The 14,965-nt window shown below is 42.6% G+C and overlaps 2 protein-coding genes and 1 long non-coding RNA gene across 4 annotated transcripts in view; 2 read left to right on the top strand and 1 right to left on the bottom strand.

Annotated features, from left to right (window-relative positions):
• The window catches only part of LOC103673443, a 35,775-nt gene extending 27,675 nt beyond the window's left edge, over positions 1 to 8,100 (top strand). Inside the window, exon 5 of the long non-coding RNA XR_571395.2 lies at positions 7,749 to 8,100. This is a non-coding gene — a long non-coding RNA (uncharacterized LOC103673443). The remainder of the gene's footprint in view (positions 1 to 7,748) is intronic.
• OIP5 (Opa interacting protein 5) overlaps positions 1 to 9,065 on the bottom strand; it is a 13,635-nt gene extending 4,570 nt beyond the window's left edge. Inside the window, exons 1-4 of one of the 2 annotated variants that reach the window (XM_008702228.2) lie at positions 8,505 to 9,065; positions 8,192 to 8,258; positions 4,292 to 4,414; positions 1,136 to 1,217 (exon numbers count right to left, since the gene is read on the bottom strand). In XM_008702228.2, coding sequence (XP_008700450.1) covers positions 1,136 to 1,217; positions 4,292 to 4,414; positions 8,192 to 8,258; positions 8,505 to 8,895 — 663 coding nt within the window. In that variant the 5' untranslated portion in view covers positions 8,896 to 9,065. The remainder of the gene's footprint in view (positions 1 to 1,135; positions 1,218 to 4,291; positions 4,415 to 8,191; positions 8,259 to 8,504) is intronic. The other variant, XM_008702229.2, reaches the window with a different exon arrangement.
• Positions 9,066 to 9,161: 96 nt separating this feature from the next.
• Positions 9,162 to 14,965, top strand: part of NUSAP1 (nucleolar and spindle associated protein 1) — a 33,465-nt gene continuing 27,661 nt past the window's right edge. Inside the window, exon 1 of the mRNA XM_008702227.2 lies at positions 9,162 to 9,294. Coding sequence (XP_008700449.1) covers positions 9,190 to 9,294 — 105 coding nt within the window. The 5' untranslated portion in view covers positions 9,162 to 9,189. The remainder of the gene's footprint in view (positions 9,295 to 14,965) is intronic.

Below are 14,965 nucleotides of genomic sequence, written 5' to 3' on the forward strand. Positions count from 1 at the left end.
TCTAAACATGAAGTGCTTAACGGAAAGGACAGATCTGGAGCACCTGGCTGGCTCATTCAGAGAAGCCTATGACTCTTAATTCGGGATTGTAGGTTCAAGCCCCACGTTGGATGTAGAGATTAAAAATAAAATCTTTTAAAAAGAGAGTAAAAGAAAGAAAGAAAGGACAGATCTAAGACAGATGATGGTGTCCATTCCCAGCACAGAGGGGAGAGTATAGGACTTGCAGGAGCTAAGCAGCTTTCTTCCTTCTCTTGAACTGGACGTTACAATATTCAGCTTTGTGTCCCAAGTTCAATAAGGAATGCCAAACCAGGTATAAAGGATTACTGGATTATTACACCATTTCATCACCACCAAATTCATTGGAATAAAGTGCCAGGAATTGTCTATACAGGCATACTTCATTTTATTGTGCTTTGCTTCATTGTACTTCAAAGATACCGTGTTTTCTACAAACTGAAGGTTTGTGGCAACCCTGTGTAGCAAAGTCTATTGGCATCACTTTTCCAACAGCATTTGCTCACTTCATGGCTCTGTCACGTTTTGGTAACTCTCAGAATATTTCAAACTTTTCATTATTATTATATTCATTAGGGTGATCTGTAACAACAATTACAACTCCCTGAAAGCTCAAATGATGGTTAGCATTTTTAGCAATAAAGTATTTTTTTTTTAAATGCAGCTACTGTTTTGTTTTTTTTTAAAGATTTATTTATTTATTTGACAGAGATAGAGACAGCCAGAGAGAGAGGGAACACAAGCAGGGGGAGCGGGAGAGGAAGAAGCAGGCTCACAGCGGAAGAGCCTGATGTGGGGCTCGATCCCACAATGCTGGGATCACGCCCTGAGCCGAAGGGAGGCGCTTAACCGCTGTGCCACCCAGGCGCCCCAGCAATAAAGTATTTTTTAATTAAGTTATGTACATTGTTTTTTTAGACATAATGCTCTTGCACACTTAGTAGCCTACATATAGCGTAAACATAACTTTTATGTGCACTGGGAAACCAAAATAATAATCTGACTTGCTTTGTATTATGATATTTGTTTTACTGTGGTGGTCTGGAACTGAATCCACAATATCTCTGAGGTATGCCTGTATTATAGGAAACATACAACCATCATGGAATTTTACCTCTGCAACTTTTTCTGGTAGAGACAAGTTGTGAATATCCATCTCAGATGCACTTACTATGGCTTTTGTTTTTAACAGATAGCTGGATAGAAAATGTAGAGAGAAAATATTAGTATCATACTACAGATAAGATTATCAATGAACCAAACTTGTCCTCTAAAGCAATGTCAGGCAAAGACAGCCTCCTTACAGATTTTCATTTCAACATTCATATTGTATTTTGTAAGAAAAACAAATTCTCAATTAAGAAATCATCAGAGACTCTGTGTCTCAGCTCACCCCTTGCCAGCCAGGAATACGTAAGACAAAATTATCCCATGACAAACTAAACACACAAACCAGGTCGTACGAATAACTAAATAGTATAGCAGTTAGAAGAAAAGTAATCATATGGTGACAAACGCTGTTGGTTGCCTACCCAGTAGCCATTCGTAACTTCTTTCTTGTTAACAGAACCCAGACTTTGTTCTGTTTTAGAAGATTTTATTTATTTTTTCATGAGAGACAGAGAAAGAGAGGCAGAGGCAGAGGGAGAAGCAGGCTCCCCAAAGAGCAAGGAGCCCGATGTGGGACTTGATCCCAGCATCCTGGGTCATGACCTAAGCTGAAGGCATATGCTTAACCAACTGAGCCACCCAGGCACCAAGAACCCAGATTCTGTTTAGGACAAGAGTATGCTCAATCCTAGGAGATGAATCAGAAGTGTTCTAAGCCAAGTGTGGCAATCTTATTCCCTTCTCTCACGTATTTGCTTTCCCACCTTAAGGCAATCACGTAACATAGTTCTGGTCAATAATAAGGACATTTTGGGGGCGCCTGGGTGGCACAGCAGTTAAGCGTCTGCCTTCGGCTCAGGGCGTGATCCTGGCGTTATGGGATTGAGCCCCACATCAGGCTCTTCCACTATAAGCCTGCTTCTTCCTCTCCCACTCCCCCTGCTTGTGTTCCCTCTCTCGCTGGCTGTCTCTATCTCTGTCGAATAAATAAATAAAATCTTAAAATAATAATAATAATAATAAGGACATTTTTGATGATAAAATGAGACCATTCCCTGTGTTCCCACTTCCCATATCTTTTTCCTTCTGGTTGGGGATGCCACTGTCTATGGATGTAATGCTTATAATTGCAGTAGCATCTAAGAGGAAAAGGCCAAGAGAACCAGAGATGTTGATCCAGAGCCCTGTTGTGGCTAAGCCACTGGAGGACTCCTGGAGTGGCCAATCACTCCACTTCTTACTTGTTAAAGCCACTGTCAGTCTGGTTTTCTTTCACACACAACCAAATTCATTCTGACAGAGATAGATTTATTATCTTCCCAGACTCATGCTACCTATACATGCCTGATTTCTACTTAATCAAAAAGAATACTCTGACCTTTCCCAACTCCTTATTTTAAAGATTAAAAATTACTTAAAATCTACTATACTTTAAAATTTTATATTAAAAAATTTTTGTTACAAAAAGCTTAACTTCCCTAAGCAATATTCAATTACAGCTCAGCTGGAACAACTACTTATAACTGTTTTTAAAGAAAATTTGGGTTACTAATAGCACACATTTATAAACACTTTTTGCCCCTCTTTAAACTTAATTCTAGATGGAAATTATTTGAGACGAGGGGCACCTGGGTGGCTCAGTCAGTTAAGTGTCTGCCTTTGGCTCAGGTCATGATCCCAGGGCCCTGGGATCAAGCCCCGCATCGGGCTCTCTGCTCAGCTGAGACTCTGCTTCTCCCTCTCCCTCTGCTGCTGCCCTGCCTACTTGTACTCTCTCTCTAACAAATAATTAAATAAAATCTTTTTAAAAATTATTTAAGAATTAGAAATTGAAAGTAAATTATCAATCCACCTCAAGTATTTATTTCCTGTTGAAAATCTGCAGTGAAGGAAAAAAAATCTGCGGTGAAGAACAAATAGTATACCTAATACATTTTGAACAACCTCATGCATGAAGGACGAGCTTTACTTATGAGTTTTATTATTTAGTCATACACAGCTCAGCTAGAAACACCGATCTAAGCACATTAAATGAGAGAAAGGAAACTTTACGTCTAATGACACAAAAATGAGCTTTGGAGTTAAGACACAGATTAAAATCTCAGCTCCTCCACCTCTGAGTTCCAGTTGTCTTCTTTTAAGAACTCAGTGAGGTAAGGATAATGTCTGGCACAAACTAGCTCATCAATGGTTGTTTTTGTTTTTTTGTTTTTAATGGTCAACAAAAGACTCTGATAGATGTTGCAGTTTGCTATAATAAACAAAAAAGCTTAACAGTAGTATTAGGAAGATAAATATTCAAAGTACTACATAAGAAGGAACAAGAAGTATGGTACTTTATCTGATTCTATGAGGCCACATCATTATTTTTTTAACTTTTCTTCGGGTATCTATCTGCTTCATTCTTTTTTGCAGACAAGATTTTGCTGCATCTACATGCATACATGTAGAAAATAGCTACCTTAAACCTAGAGTTTTCATTTCCCAAGCTCTGCACCCGTACCATCTACAATGACCAGTGTCTCTGGGTCTCAAGGTCCTTATTTCAAATTCCTAGAGTAGAAAGCCTGATTGGCTTAGCTTAGGTCAGGTATTCATTCTTTTTTTTTTTTTTTTAAAGATTTTATTTATTTATTTAACACAGATAGAGACAGCCAGCGAAAGAGGGAACACAAGCAGGGGGAGTGGGAGAGGAAGAAGCAGGCTCATAGCGGAGGAGCCTGATGTGGGGCTCGATCCCATAATGCCGGGATCATGCCCTGAGCCGAAGGCAGACGCTCAACCGCTGTGCCACCCAGGCGCCCCCAGGTATTCATTCTTGATCCTATCACCTGGGAGTGGTATCACACATGATAAAAACATGGGTACAAACCCAGTAAATGTCTATTACACATTATTTTGCAATAAGCTTACCTTCCAGAAGTTTCTGTAACAAAAGAATATCCTCTCATTTATTCCATCATAAGCTTATTAAGACATGGTATGATTATAAGACATCTAAAATAAGCATAGTGTTATGAAAGTATATTTTGATCCCACTGCCCATCTTTTTGTGTAAGAGACAGTGCGTGGCTTTAGCATTTTCTTTGGTACAAACGTTCTGCCTTTTCTGGAAGGTCTTTTAAAATGTATTTGATAAAGAATATCTAAGTCTACTCACCATACCATCTTGTCACTGGAAAGGCAAAAGTGACCTCTCAAGGCAGCCAGAGCAGCATGGGTAGAATACAAATGGAAACCAATGGAAATCCCACAGGAAGTACAGAATAAAAGGTTGTAAGTGCTAGAGTGAAAAACAGGATATAGGTAAGGAAATCAGAGAAGAAATATAAAATAACCAGTCTCAGGAACCAGTGCTCCTAAAAACTGTGCTGTAATAGGACTGAGACTGAAGAAATGTCATATTCGAGAAAGGTTGACTCAGCTTTTCATATAATTACATCCTAGATTATTATGGATGTACAACTGTCACTTATAGAATAATTTACATTTGAAAAGCAGAAAAAGAGCTAACTAATCAGATTAACACTTAAACATATAAAACTACACATGACTATATAAATTAGCTACCATTAAACCAATCTCTAGCTTAAGAAAAATAAGTTGAATGGGGTTTACTAAACAATTTATTAATAGAACTCAAATCAGGATTTTTCTTTTGCAGATGTAACAAAAAAGTAACTTAAGAAAATACCCAGACAAAATGCCAAAAGAGAAAAAAGAAAAGAAATCTTATTACCCTAGCAAGCCATCTATTTTCTTTTCTTTTATCCTCTGAAAGATTACTGGATGAGGAAACAGGTAATGATTCTAGTTAAACCACTTGGGTAAGTCACTCACCATATCTGCTGGTACATAAGACATACCCAAATACTACAAAGAAATGTTTTTGTTTTAAGATTTTATTTATTTATTTGTTAGCACAAACAGGGGGAGCAGCAGGCTCCCCACTGAGCAGGAAGCCTGACACGGAATTCAGTCCCAGGATTCTAAGATCATGACCTGAGACAAAGGCAGCCACTTAACCGACTGAGCCACCCAGGCATCCCAAATACTACAGAGAAATGTTTTAAGAAAACATCGGGCATGTACTGAAAACTATTTATTTATTTATTTAAGAACTCTCTACACTCAACATGGGGCTCAAACTCACAACTCTGAGATCAAGAGTTGTATGAGCCAGGCACCCCCTGAAAACAATTTTAAAGTGGTTGGGTAAGGAAAAAAAGTATTTGTATAAACATAATATACTATGCAGTAAAACTGCATCAATAGAGTATAAAAATCATATGACGACCAAGAAGAGGATTCATGTCAATGGATACTAAAAAAGACCAAGCAACACAGTATCCCAATTCATTGGTAAATTAAGTACCACAGCACACATGTACTGTATTTTTGTGAATACAGTAACCAAAAAGCAAGCCATGAAATAAAGTTGCATTAATTTGATTTAATTCCTATGTAGGAATTAATGGTATCAGAGAAAGCACAGTATGTACAGAAAAATGTCTGGGGGATACTGATTTATGGCACAGGGCAAAAATGTGAAAAAAATCCCCAAATTATGCTTATGTGTGCAATATAAAATATTTCATTGACTATTAGTCTGCTAATGGGTCAAGTCCTTCAAAAATGAAGGTTTGCATTACCACACCGGTAAAGAACTATGACCAGCTGAGTACTTGCTAAAGGCAAAAGGGGATACAGATGGGTAGTGGAAGAAGGTGGTTACAAAATACAGCTATGAGTGACCAGTTACAGAAATGAGGACTGTAATTATCCTAAGTATTTCCTCCTTACCTTGTTATGAGTAGGTTTTTGTGTCTGAGTGTTTATCTCTGTTCTTCTCTTATTCCCTTATTATATAACATAAAATCATATTTTGTATCATACTATTATGTCAAACTATATCATTCTATTTATGTATTATTAATTTTATATCACAGTATTTAAGTTAATGAGAGATCAAAGAGAAATGTAAATGTTATTTAAGGACTTGACTTCCTTTTTCAGAGAAGGGGTTAATGTATTTTCAGTTGTATGCAGGACAGTTGTAACATTTTAGAATTATGACCTTGTTATTGTCTTTCTTTGGAGGTTAAGTATGGTTTTAGGAGATGCATGTGGGTGCCAAGTTAACAAGTAATGGTTAAATTTTATGTTCCACTTGACTAGGCCACATGGTACCCAATTATTAGGTCAAACATTATTCTGAATGTGTTTTTAAGTGTTTTTGAATGAGATTAACACTTGAATCAGTAGACTAAGTAAAGCAGATTGTCCTCCCCATTTGGGTGACCCTCATCTAACAAGATGAAGGTCTGAATAGAACAGAAAGGCTGACCCTGTCAGGAGTAAAGGGAAACTCCTCTTGCCTGACTGCCTTAAGATGAGACATTGTATTTTACCCTCTGCCTTTAAACTTGAACTGAAATGTAGGCTCTTCTTCGGTCTAAAGCCTTCTGGCTTTTGGACTGGCACTTACACCTTTGGCTCTCCTGGTTCTCAGGCTTGTGGACTTAAGACTAAATCTAATCCACTGGCTCTGCTGTGTCTCCAGCTTGCCAACTACAGCTCTTGGGACTTCTCACCCTCTGTAATCACACGAACCATTTCCTGATAATAAATCTCTTCCTGCCCATGCCTCTCCTAATTCTAAAAGTACACAAATACTTGGGAATTTCCCTCCAGTGTTTTACAAACCATCTAGATCAGTACTGTCCAGTAGAGACATAATGTGAGCCATATAAGTAATTTAAAGTTTTCTATTAGTCTTGTTAAAAACAAATTCAAAAGGAACAGGTGAAATTAGTATTAATACATTTTATACTACCCAATATATCAAAAAATATCATTGCAACATATAATCAATATTTTTAAACTATTAATTTTTTTGAATCAAGTCTTCAAAATCCAGGGCACCTGGGTGGCTCAGTCAGTTAAGTGTCTACCTTCAGCTCAGGTCATGATCCCGGGGTCCTGGGATCGAGCCCCACATCCGGCTCCCTGCTCAGCGGAGAGTCTGCTTCTCTGTCTGCCTGCCACTCCCCCTGCTTGTACTAAATATCAAATAAATAAAATCTTTTTAAAAATGTCTTCAAACTCCAGTGTGTATTGTGCACTCACAGTATTTCTCAATTCAGGATGGCCACATTTTAAGTGCTCAACAGCTACATGCGGCTAATGGTTACAGTGTTGGACAGCATGTGTCTAGACGCATTATCCTAATCTAAGAAAGATATTTGGAGAGCTTCTGCTTCTGGTCGCAAATAACCCAATTCCAAGCACGCCAGCACTCCTTTTCTCCCTGTTCCCTTTGGGTGGAAAGAGGACACTCTGGTAAGGAGCGCTAGTGTATTTCAGTTGGGAAAGAGGAACTGCAAGACTCTTTCTGGTTACTGAGTAAAGCAACTCAGAATTCCTATACCTTATACCCTAAAACTGTGGTCGGAATGAATTGTTTTGCTATAAAAGCCAATGCTCAAAATTACGGAGCCTTGTAATACTAAATTCACTGAGCACTTCATTGTCACTTGTAGATCACCGCACAGACTGGATGCAAAGTTTACTGGCAATATTCAAGTACTTAACATTCAACTTGTGTTCTTCCCCAGATTCCCTGGATTACAGAAGAAATAGTCCTACCATGGCTTATTACAAACACCAAGTAAAATGGAAATTTTAAAGTCCTCGTTATCTCAAAGGACTGTAGTTCATAGATTCTCACTATACACCAAAAGGAACTTTTCTCCCTTTTCCCATACCAGACATAACTTTCTTAGCCGAAGTTCCCTTGCACAAGCCACTAGAGAGAGATGGCCCTCAGAAAGATCTTAAAACCTATACACAAATACAACCTTTCCATTTCATTAACACATCAAGTTCCCACAAGTCTCAAACAGGTCAAAGAAACATCCTTCAAATACACTGTAAGGACTGAATAAACTTTTCTTCTAGCGCAAAAAAGAACAAATAATTTTCCCCTTGTGCATGTCGGTTCTACACTCGTCTTACTAAGTGAGGGACTAGAAACCAATAGAGAACTCCCAGTACATACCTGCCTTTGAGCGAACCTTCAATGCCAACTAGGAAGGGAGCTTCCAAAACCACGTTATTTGTGACTCCTAAGAAGACAAACACGGGTCAGAAGGAGTACCTGTGAAGCCCTGAAAAGGAAAACCTACCCCTTACAGATAAACTCATTGTTGCCACAAAAATCACGAAAAGTTGCCCCCACCCCTGGCAAAGGCGTTAATTTCCTTCCAAATCTTCACCCATCTTTTTCTCCACCCGATCTGGACCATCCCGTGAGAAAGCGGAACCCACTCTCTGGCCCTCCTCCGCCTTCCTCAGACTCCGCCCCCACTCACTGGAGAAGACGACGGCTCCGAGGGACCGCGCCAGGTCCCAGGCGAGGTGCACGGAGTCAGCGAGCACGGCGTAGCACTGTGCGCAGTGGAACACGGCGCACCTCTCGGGCTGTAGCCACGAAGGCAGCCGCGGGCCGGAGAGCAGCTCCTCCGTCCCCGAGCCTGCGGGGCCAAGTGGCGAGGACCCGTTCACTACCTGCGTGTCCCACTCCATAGAAGTCGTACAAGAGTGTTTGTCTGTTTTCTTCTTTGCGCCATCACAAAAGTCACCCGGCGGAAGCTTTGCATACCGCGAACGATGCCGCCGGGGCCGAGCCGCCATCTTCCTGCAGCCCGCGCCTCCGTCGAACAAGCACCTGGCCCCGCCCAAGCACGGTTCCTTAATCCTCATTGGACTTCGTGAGCCGGGGGCTCCGCCCCACACACGCTGCCTGGACACGCCCTTCGGCGCCAAAGTGTTGTTGAGGGTTGGGGCGGAAAACGTGCGTCTGATGGGTGGAGAATCATCGTTTCTATTGGTCAATGCCAGGAAACCCCGCCTTCAGGGCATTTTTAACCAATAGAAGTGCATCATTTTCAATTTAAACTCTCTATAAAATTCGGTTTAGCCAACGCTTACAGTGGCGCCAGAGTTTTGAACTGCGCTGCCGAGGGTGGAGTACGCGTCCTCTGCGTGGTCGCCTGGATGCAGCTCGCCATGGCCGTACCCTCCCTTGAGGAGCTGGACTCCCTCAAATACAGCGACCTGCAGAGCTTGGCAAAGAATCTGGGCCTCCGGGCTAACCTGAGGGTACGGAGCTGGTAGCGGGCGGGGCAGGGTGAGCGGCCTCCGGTAGACGTGGTGGGAAGGACCGAACGTGTACCCCGGGGACTGAGCCAGCTCTCCTTCCAACTACGCAAAACGGAAAGGGGGCCATAGTATTCACCTTATTTTGAAAAATCACCTGATTTTTCTGGAGGCTCTCATAGGCCTTGACTTCAAAAGGGTTTGTTTGGTTTGGTGTTCTTGGAAGTACTCTGGAATTAATTTAGGAAATGCAGGCCCAGAAAGCTCAGGGATGCTGTGTCTAATTCAGGTTGTTAGGCAGTCGCGGAAATAATTGCCTTGGCTTCTGGAAAATTCGAAACAGTAACAATTTGGTGAATTGTAAATGAGGCCCAAGTCTCTTAATACTTTATTGGAGGACCTGGAAGAAAGGATGACTTTTAGAGGATCATCCCATGGTTAAATTTTTATAACTCAGCCCTGACCTAGCATGATCGTTCGTTTATGATACTATTGTGGTAGTGTTCTGTTTCAAAACCGGTAAGGTCTTTGACTCCGATGCTGCAAAACGTTGAGGGGAAAATGTGGAGATTCAGTTTGGGATTGGGGGTTATATATTCTTCAGTGGAGTTTTCCCGCAAAATACTTACGGGCACTCTGTAGGTGTGTTCTGCAGGGCGTGGTATTTACACAGTGAATGCCTAAATCAGGCATTACAAATGTTTTTAAGTGAGTTAAAATTATCAGTGCCCAGGTACCTGTTAGGGCTTAATAGTAAAGGAGTGTCTTTGGAGATACTTCTGAGCTGTAGTTTTTAAGGGCATCCCCAATACTACTTCATAAACAAAGCCTTAATTCCTTATCTTAAATTCCTTAAGCTTTTTGCAGTCTGGCTGGACTCTTCTCCAGGACAGTGTAGCATCCAGCCTGTGCTGGTCCCTGGACACCTGGCACGTTAGTCCATCTCTCTGCCTTTGCTAATTTTGACCCTTTGGCCTCAGATTCCCTCTCTCTCCCTCTTCTTTATTTGCATTAATAATTTCCAACTGCTCTTCAGTGTCCAACAGAAGTATCACTTCATCTCCTTCTCTTCGGTCTCTTGGCCACAGTTCCACCACCCCAGTAATCCCAGGAACCCTATGTGCTTTTAAAAGCAGTTTAATTTCAGGTTCTCTCTTTGAGCGCTTACAGGCTTTCACCTTGCACTCTGGTTTTTTTGTGTATTATGTTATCCTCTCCACTAAAAGTAAACTTCCTTGAACAAGAACCTCATCCATGCTCCTTGGAAGGTCTTCACAACACTAAGTGCAGTACATTTTATGTGGGAGATGCTGAATCATTATTTTCAATCACTTGTTGGCAGTGCTAGAATAATGCTCCAGTCGGTGGCAGGAGAGTTGCAGTGGAGGCCTCCTGAGTTCAGAGCTCTGGATAACGTTAAGGCCCTACAACCATTTGGGCCTCTGAAGAGCTATTGCAAGTGAGATCTTTTTCTAAAAGCCCCACCTGTAGTTCTCTTGAGGCACCTGATCTGGGTTAGCCGATTTATTCCGTTTTCGTTGAGTGGAATAGTAAAGTATTTCTGGTCGATACTGACCCCATTACCTCTCTAGCACCCAGTATCTGGCACACAGTAGGTGTCAATAAATACTTATTGAGAGGTACTATTTTCCAGACAAAGTTGACCATATAAGGCTTTATTAGAAGCAACTACAGAAAGACACTTTTGAGACAATTGAAGAAAATTAAACTTGGACTAGTTATTAAATTAAGGTATTGTTACTTTTGTCGGGTATAATACTGGTGTTGTGATTATGCACCCCGCCCCCTTTCTCTGTACCTAACCAGCTGACCCTTGCCTGGAGAAAATCACCTAACCTTGTTGACTGAACTTATATTTATGACCATAAATTGTAAAATGAGCGTTTGATTCTCAAATGCTTCCTTGGTAGTCGTTAACTTTCCCATTTTTGAGGACAATTATTTCCTATCTTCTCACCTCAAATAGGCTCCCTTCCCTCACTTGATGACTTTTCCTCACAGGTCATGGAAAAATAGATTCAGTCGGCTGAACATTACCTCCTCTTTCCACCATCAAACCCTCGGGCCATCCCACCTCTGTCCCGTGGTACTCTGCCTTTGCCTAAGGGCAGCCTTGCCGTTTGTGCTGGGGATCCTTGTGCCCCCCTCCAGGGCTACACACCTGCAATGAGCTCCTCCTACATCAGTTTCTCCCACTCAGCTGGCTTATTTCCATAGTGGATGCAGTCAAGTCTTAACATCCTCCATCTTAAAAAAACAAAACAAACAAAAAACACCTCTCCTGACCACTTGTCCTTCATTCTGCTCAATTTCTCTGTTCTTTTCCACTGAAATTGCTCTTACCAAGGCCACTAGGCTCTGCATCTTCCAGAGCTTGTAGTACATCTGTGTCCAGCCCTGCTGTTCAGCAGGATCGAATACTCCTTTTTGCTCGAACCACTTGCACCACTTTTCACTCCTGAAATCTGACCTCTCTTTACCATCGCCAGCACTGCGGACCTGGCCACAGCCTGTCTGCTGGTCTCCCGCCTCTACTCTTGCCTCACGGTAGTGATTCTCTTGTAATCAAGGCAATATTTGAAACTTTTTCTGCTCAGTGCCCTCCATTGACTTGCCTCACACCTAAAATAATATCCAGACTCTTGCAAATGTAAAGTGAGAAACTTGGTTTGGTCCTGATTTGGAGGGAAATGTGTTTAAAAAGAGAACAGCTGAAAATCGAGGCAATTGAGGAAATTTGATTGTGGGCTACATATCAGAGGATATTAGGAAATTAGTATTTTTCCTAGGTATGATAATGCATTAGAGGTTATGTAGGAGAATAGCCCCTTATTTTTAGGAGATGGGGCTGATGTATTTAGTGGGAAAGTATCGTGTTGGCTAGAACTTATTTTTAAGTAGGGTGGCAAGAAACATTACTATAGAGCAAATATGAGACTGTATTAATGATTGCTGAATCTAGGTGGGGAAGATAAGAGTGTTTATTATATTTCAACTTTTCTATGGACTCGACTTTTGTTTTTTAAGATTTTTTTTTTTTTTTTAATTTGGGGCGCCTGGGTGGCTCAGTCAGGTAAGCGTCTGCCTTCTCCTAGAGTCCTGGGATCAAGCCCTGAGTTGGGCTCCCTGCTCAGTGGGGAGTCTGCTTCTCCCTCTCCCTCTGCTGCTGCTCGTGTGCGCTCTCTCTCTCTCTCAAATAAAATCTTTAAAAAAAATTTTTTTTTAATTATTAATTTGAGAGAGCGACAGAGCATGAATAGGGGAGAGGGGCAGAGGAGGAGGGAGAAGCAGGCTCCCCGCTGAGCAGGGAGCCCGATGCAGGTCTCAATCCCAGGACCTTGGGATCATGACCTGAGCCACCTAGGCACCCCTGGACTTGACATATTTTTAATAAAAAGTTATAAGCAGGGGCGCCAGGGTGGCTCAGTCAGTTAAGCATGTGACTCTCGGTTTTGGCACAGGTCATGGTCTCAGGGTCATGAGCTCGAGCCCCATGTCAAGCTCCAAGCTCAGCAGAGAGTCTGCTTAAGTTTTTCCCTCCCTCTCCCTCTTGCCACCACCACCCCGGTCCCACCCCCACCCCAGGCTCTGTTCCTCTTTCTCTAAGATAAATAAATAAATCTTTAAAAAATCAAAAGTTATGAGGAAGAAATCCACACCTTGCTGTGGCCTATACCCTTCTACTTGACCCAGCCTCTGGCTCCCTCTCTGACCTCCCGGCCCCCGTTCACCCCGTGTTCACCATGCTCCACGACACTGGTTCCGTTCTGTCCTTCCCATTCACTAACCCACCTGAGGGCTTGGTGTACCCTCTACTTGGAATGCTCTCCCCCACATTTTCACCTGCTACCTCTTCTCACATCTCCACTTCAACGTCCCCACACTGAGAGGCCTTTCCTGACCCTCCTAACTCAGGTAGCACCCTACCCTGGTCCCCAGTTTAATTTTCTGGTAGCCCCTGATGTCGTATCATTTATTTTGAGCTTCATTAATAGACCGTTGCCCTAGAGGAACCCCTGGAGGTTCCTACAGACTGGAGACCTTGTTTCTTTGGTTCATCACTGTCTCTGCAGTGCCTGGAACGGTGTGCACCATGGTAAATGCTAGTTGGGCGATGAGGGAATACCTGCTGGTGCTAACAGTTGTACCCCCCGTTTGGCTCTCTCGAGCGTCACCCCATAGCCTTCAACCTGCTAGACGCCCTGACTTGGCTCTGCCACAGGTACCTTGTGTCATCATTGTCACATGTTTGATGAGGTTTTTGTGGTATTTTAAGTCTGGAAACCTGTACAATATAGAGCCTATGATTAACGTTACAGTATACTTAAAAATGTGCTAAGGTCTTAGGTGAAGTGTTCCTAAAACCAAAAGAAAAACAAAAACAAAAAACGACAAAACCCAAAGGGGGCTGTAGGAAACTATTGGTGACAGAGAGGTTTATGACCGTGATGATGGTTTCACAGGTGTATCTTTATCTCCAAACACATGAAATTGTGTATATTACATATCTGTACCTTGTGTGTCAATCATACCTCTGTGAAGTGGTTGGGGAAAAAATGATTGGAGAACCAAGAATGCCTGAGTTCTGGCCTGCCAATCACCCCCTTCACAGAGAAGACCCCAAGAGAGATTCAAGGAACAGCAGCAGTAGAAAATACGCGCCACTTTATTACTAGCTGTATGGTGCCTGAGAACTCGATGCGGGGCATACTGGTAAACCGGCCGGGGGATGTGCTTCACACCCTGAGCACAGCCTCTCCTGTCCCCCAAAGCCCAAACCAAATCCAGATCTCTGCCGTTCTCTCCTGGACACACGGCCAGGGATAAATGGTATGAGATGTGGGGGCTGGGCCCACATTGAGAAGGAAATCTCTGGGTCTCAGCTGTCTGGCTGAGTGGAAGGGGAGGAAAAGACAACCCAAACAATATGCTTGACCTTTTAAAAGCACAAGAAAATAGATTATATTATATATCTATATATAGATTATATATAATATTTTTTATTATATTTTCCTTTGGAAGGGAAGGTTTCTCGGGGTGGGAAGAGAAACTAGGAGCCCCTTTCTCCCAGGGACCTGTAACCCTTCTCCTTCCGAAGCCTGCCTGTGTTTGGCATTCCCTATCCAAGAGACCCCTACCATGTCCCATCAGCTGCCCACGCCAGAAACCTGGGTGTAATAACGCTTCTCTGTTTCTCAAGCCCTGAGTTCATACTGATTTTACTTCCTAAAAAGGTTCTGAATCTCCACCCTACCTTGGTCCTGCTCTGGCTCAGGCCTCAGTCCTTCCTGGTTTCCCGTAAGAGCCCCCAGCTGCTTTGCTGGCTTCCGTCTTTCTGCGATCAAACGCGTCCTGCACATTGTCCTGCTAGATCATTCTGAGTAATGCGGAATTGGTCACCCTGCCGCACTGCTGCGGACTCTTCAGACGCTGCCCTTCGCTCTGAGGGTAGAGCTCCTGCTCTTAACAGGCTTACAAGGCCTGGCAGGATCGGCTCCTGCCCACTTTCCCAGTGTCTTCCCTCCCCTTCCCTGACCAGCTCCATGCTCCAGCCACACTGAACTTGAGTTCCCCAAACTCCACCCTCATTCTTGCCTTCCCATGCAATTTCTTTACCCCTTCTCTGTGGCCACCACTGTCCGGTTCATCCTTC

This window comes from Ursus maritimus, unplaced genomic scaffold, assembly GCF_017311325.1.
Source record: "Ursus maritimus isolate PB19 unplaced genomic scaffold, ASM1731132v1 scaffold_35, whole genome shotgun sequence".
NCBI lineage: Eukaryota > Metazoa > Chordata > Mammalia > Carnivora > Ursidae > Ursus > Ursus maritimus.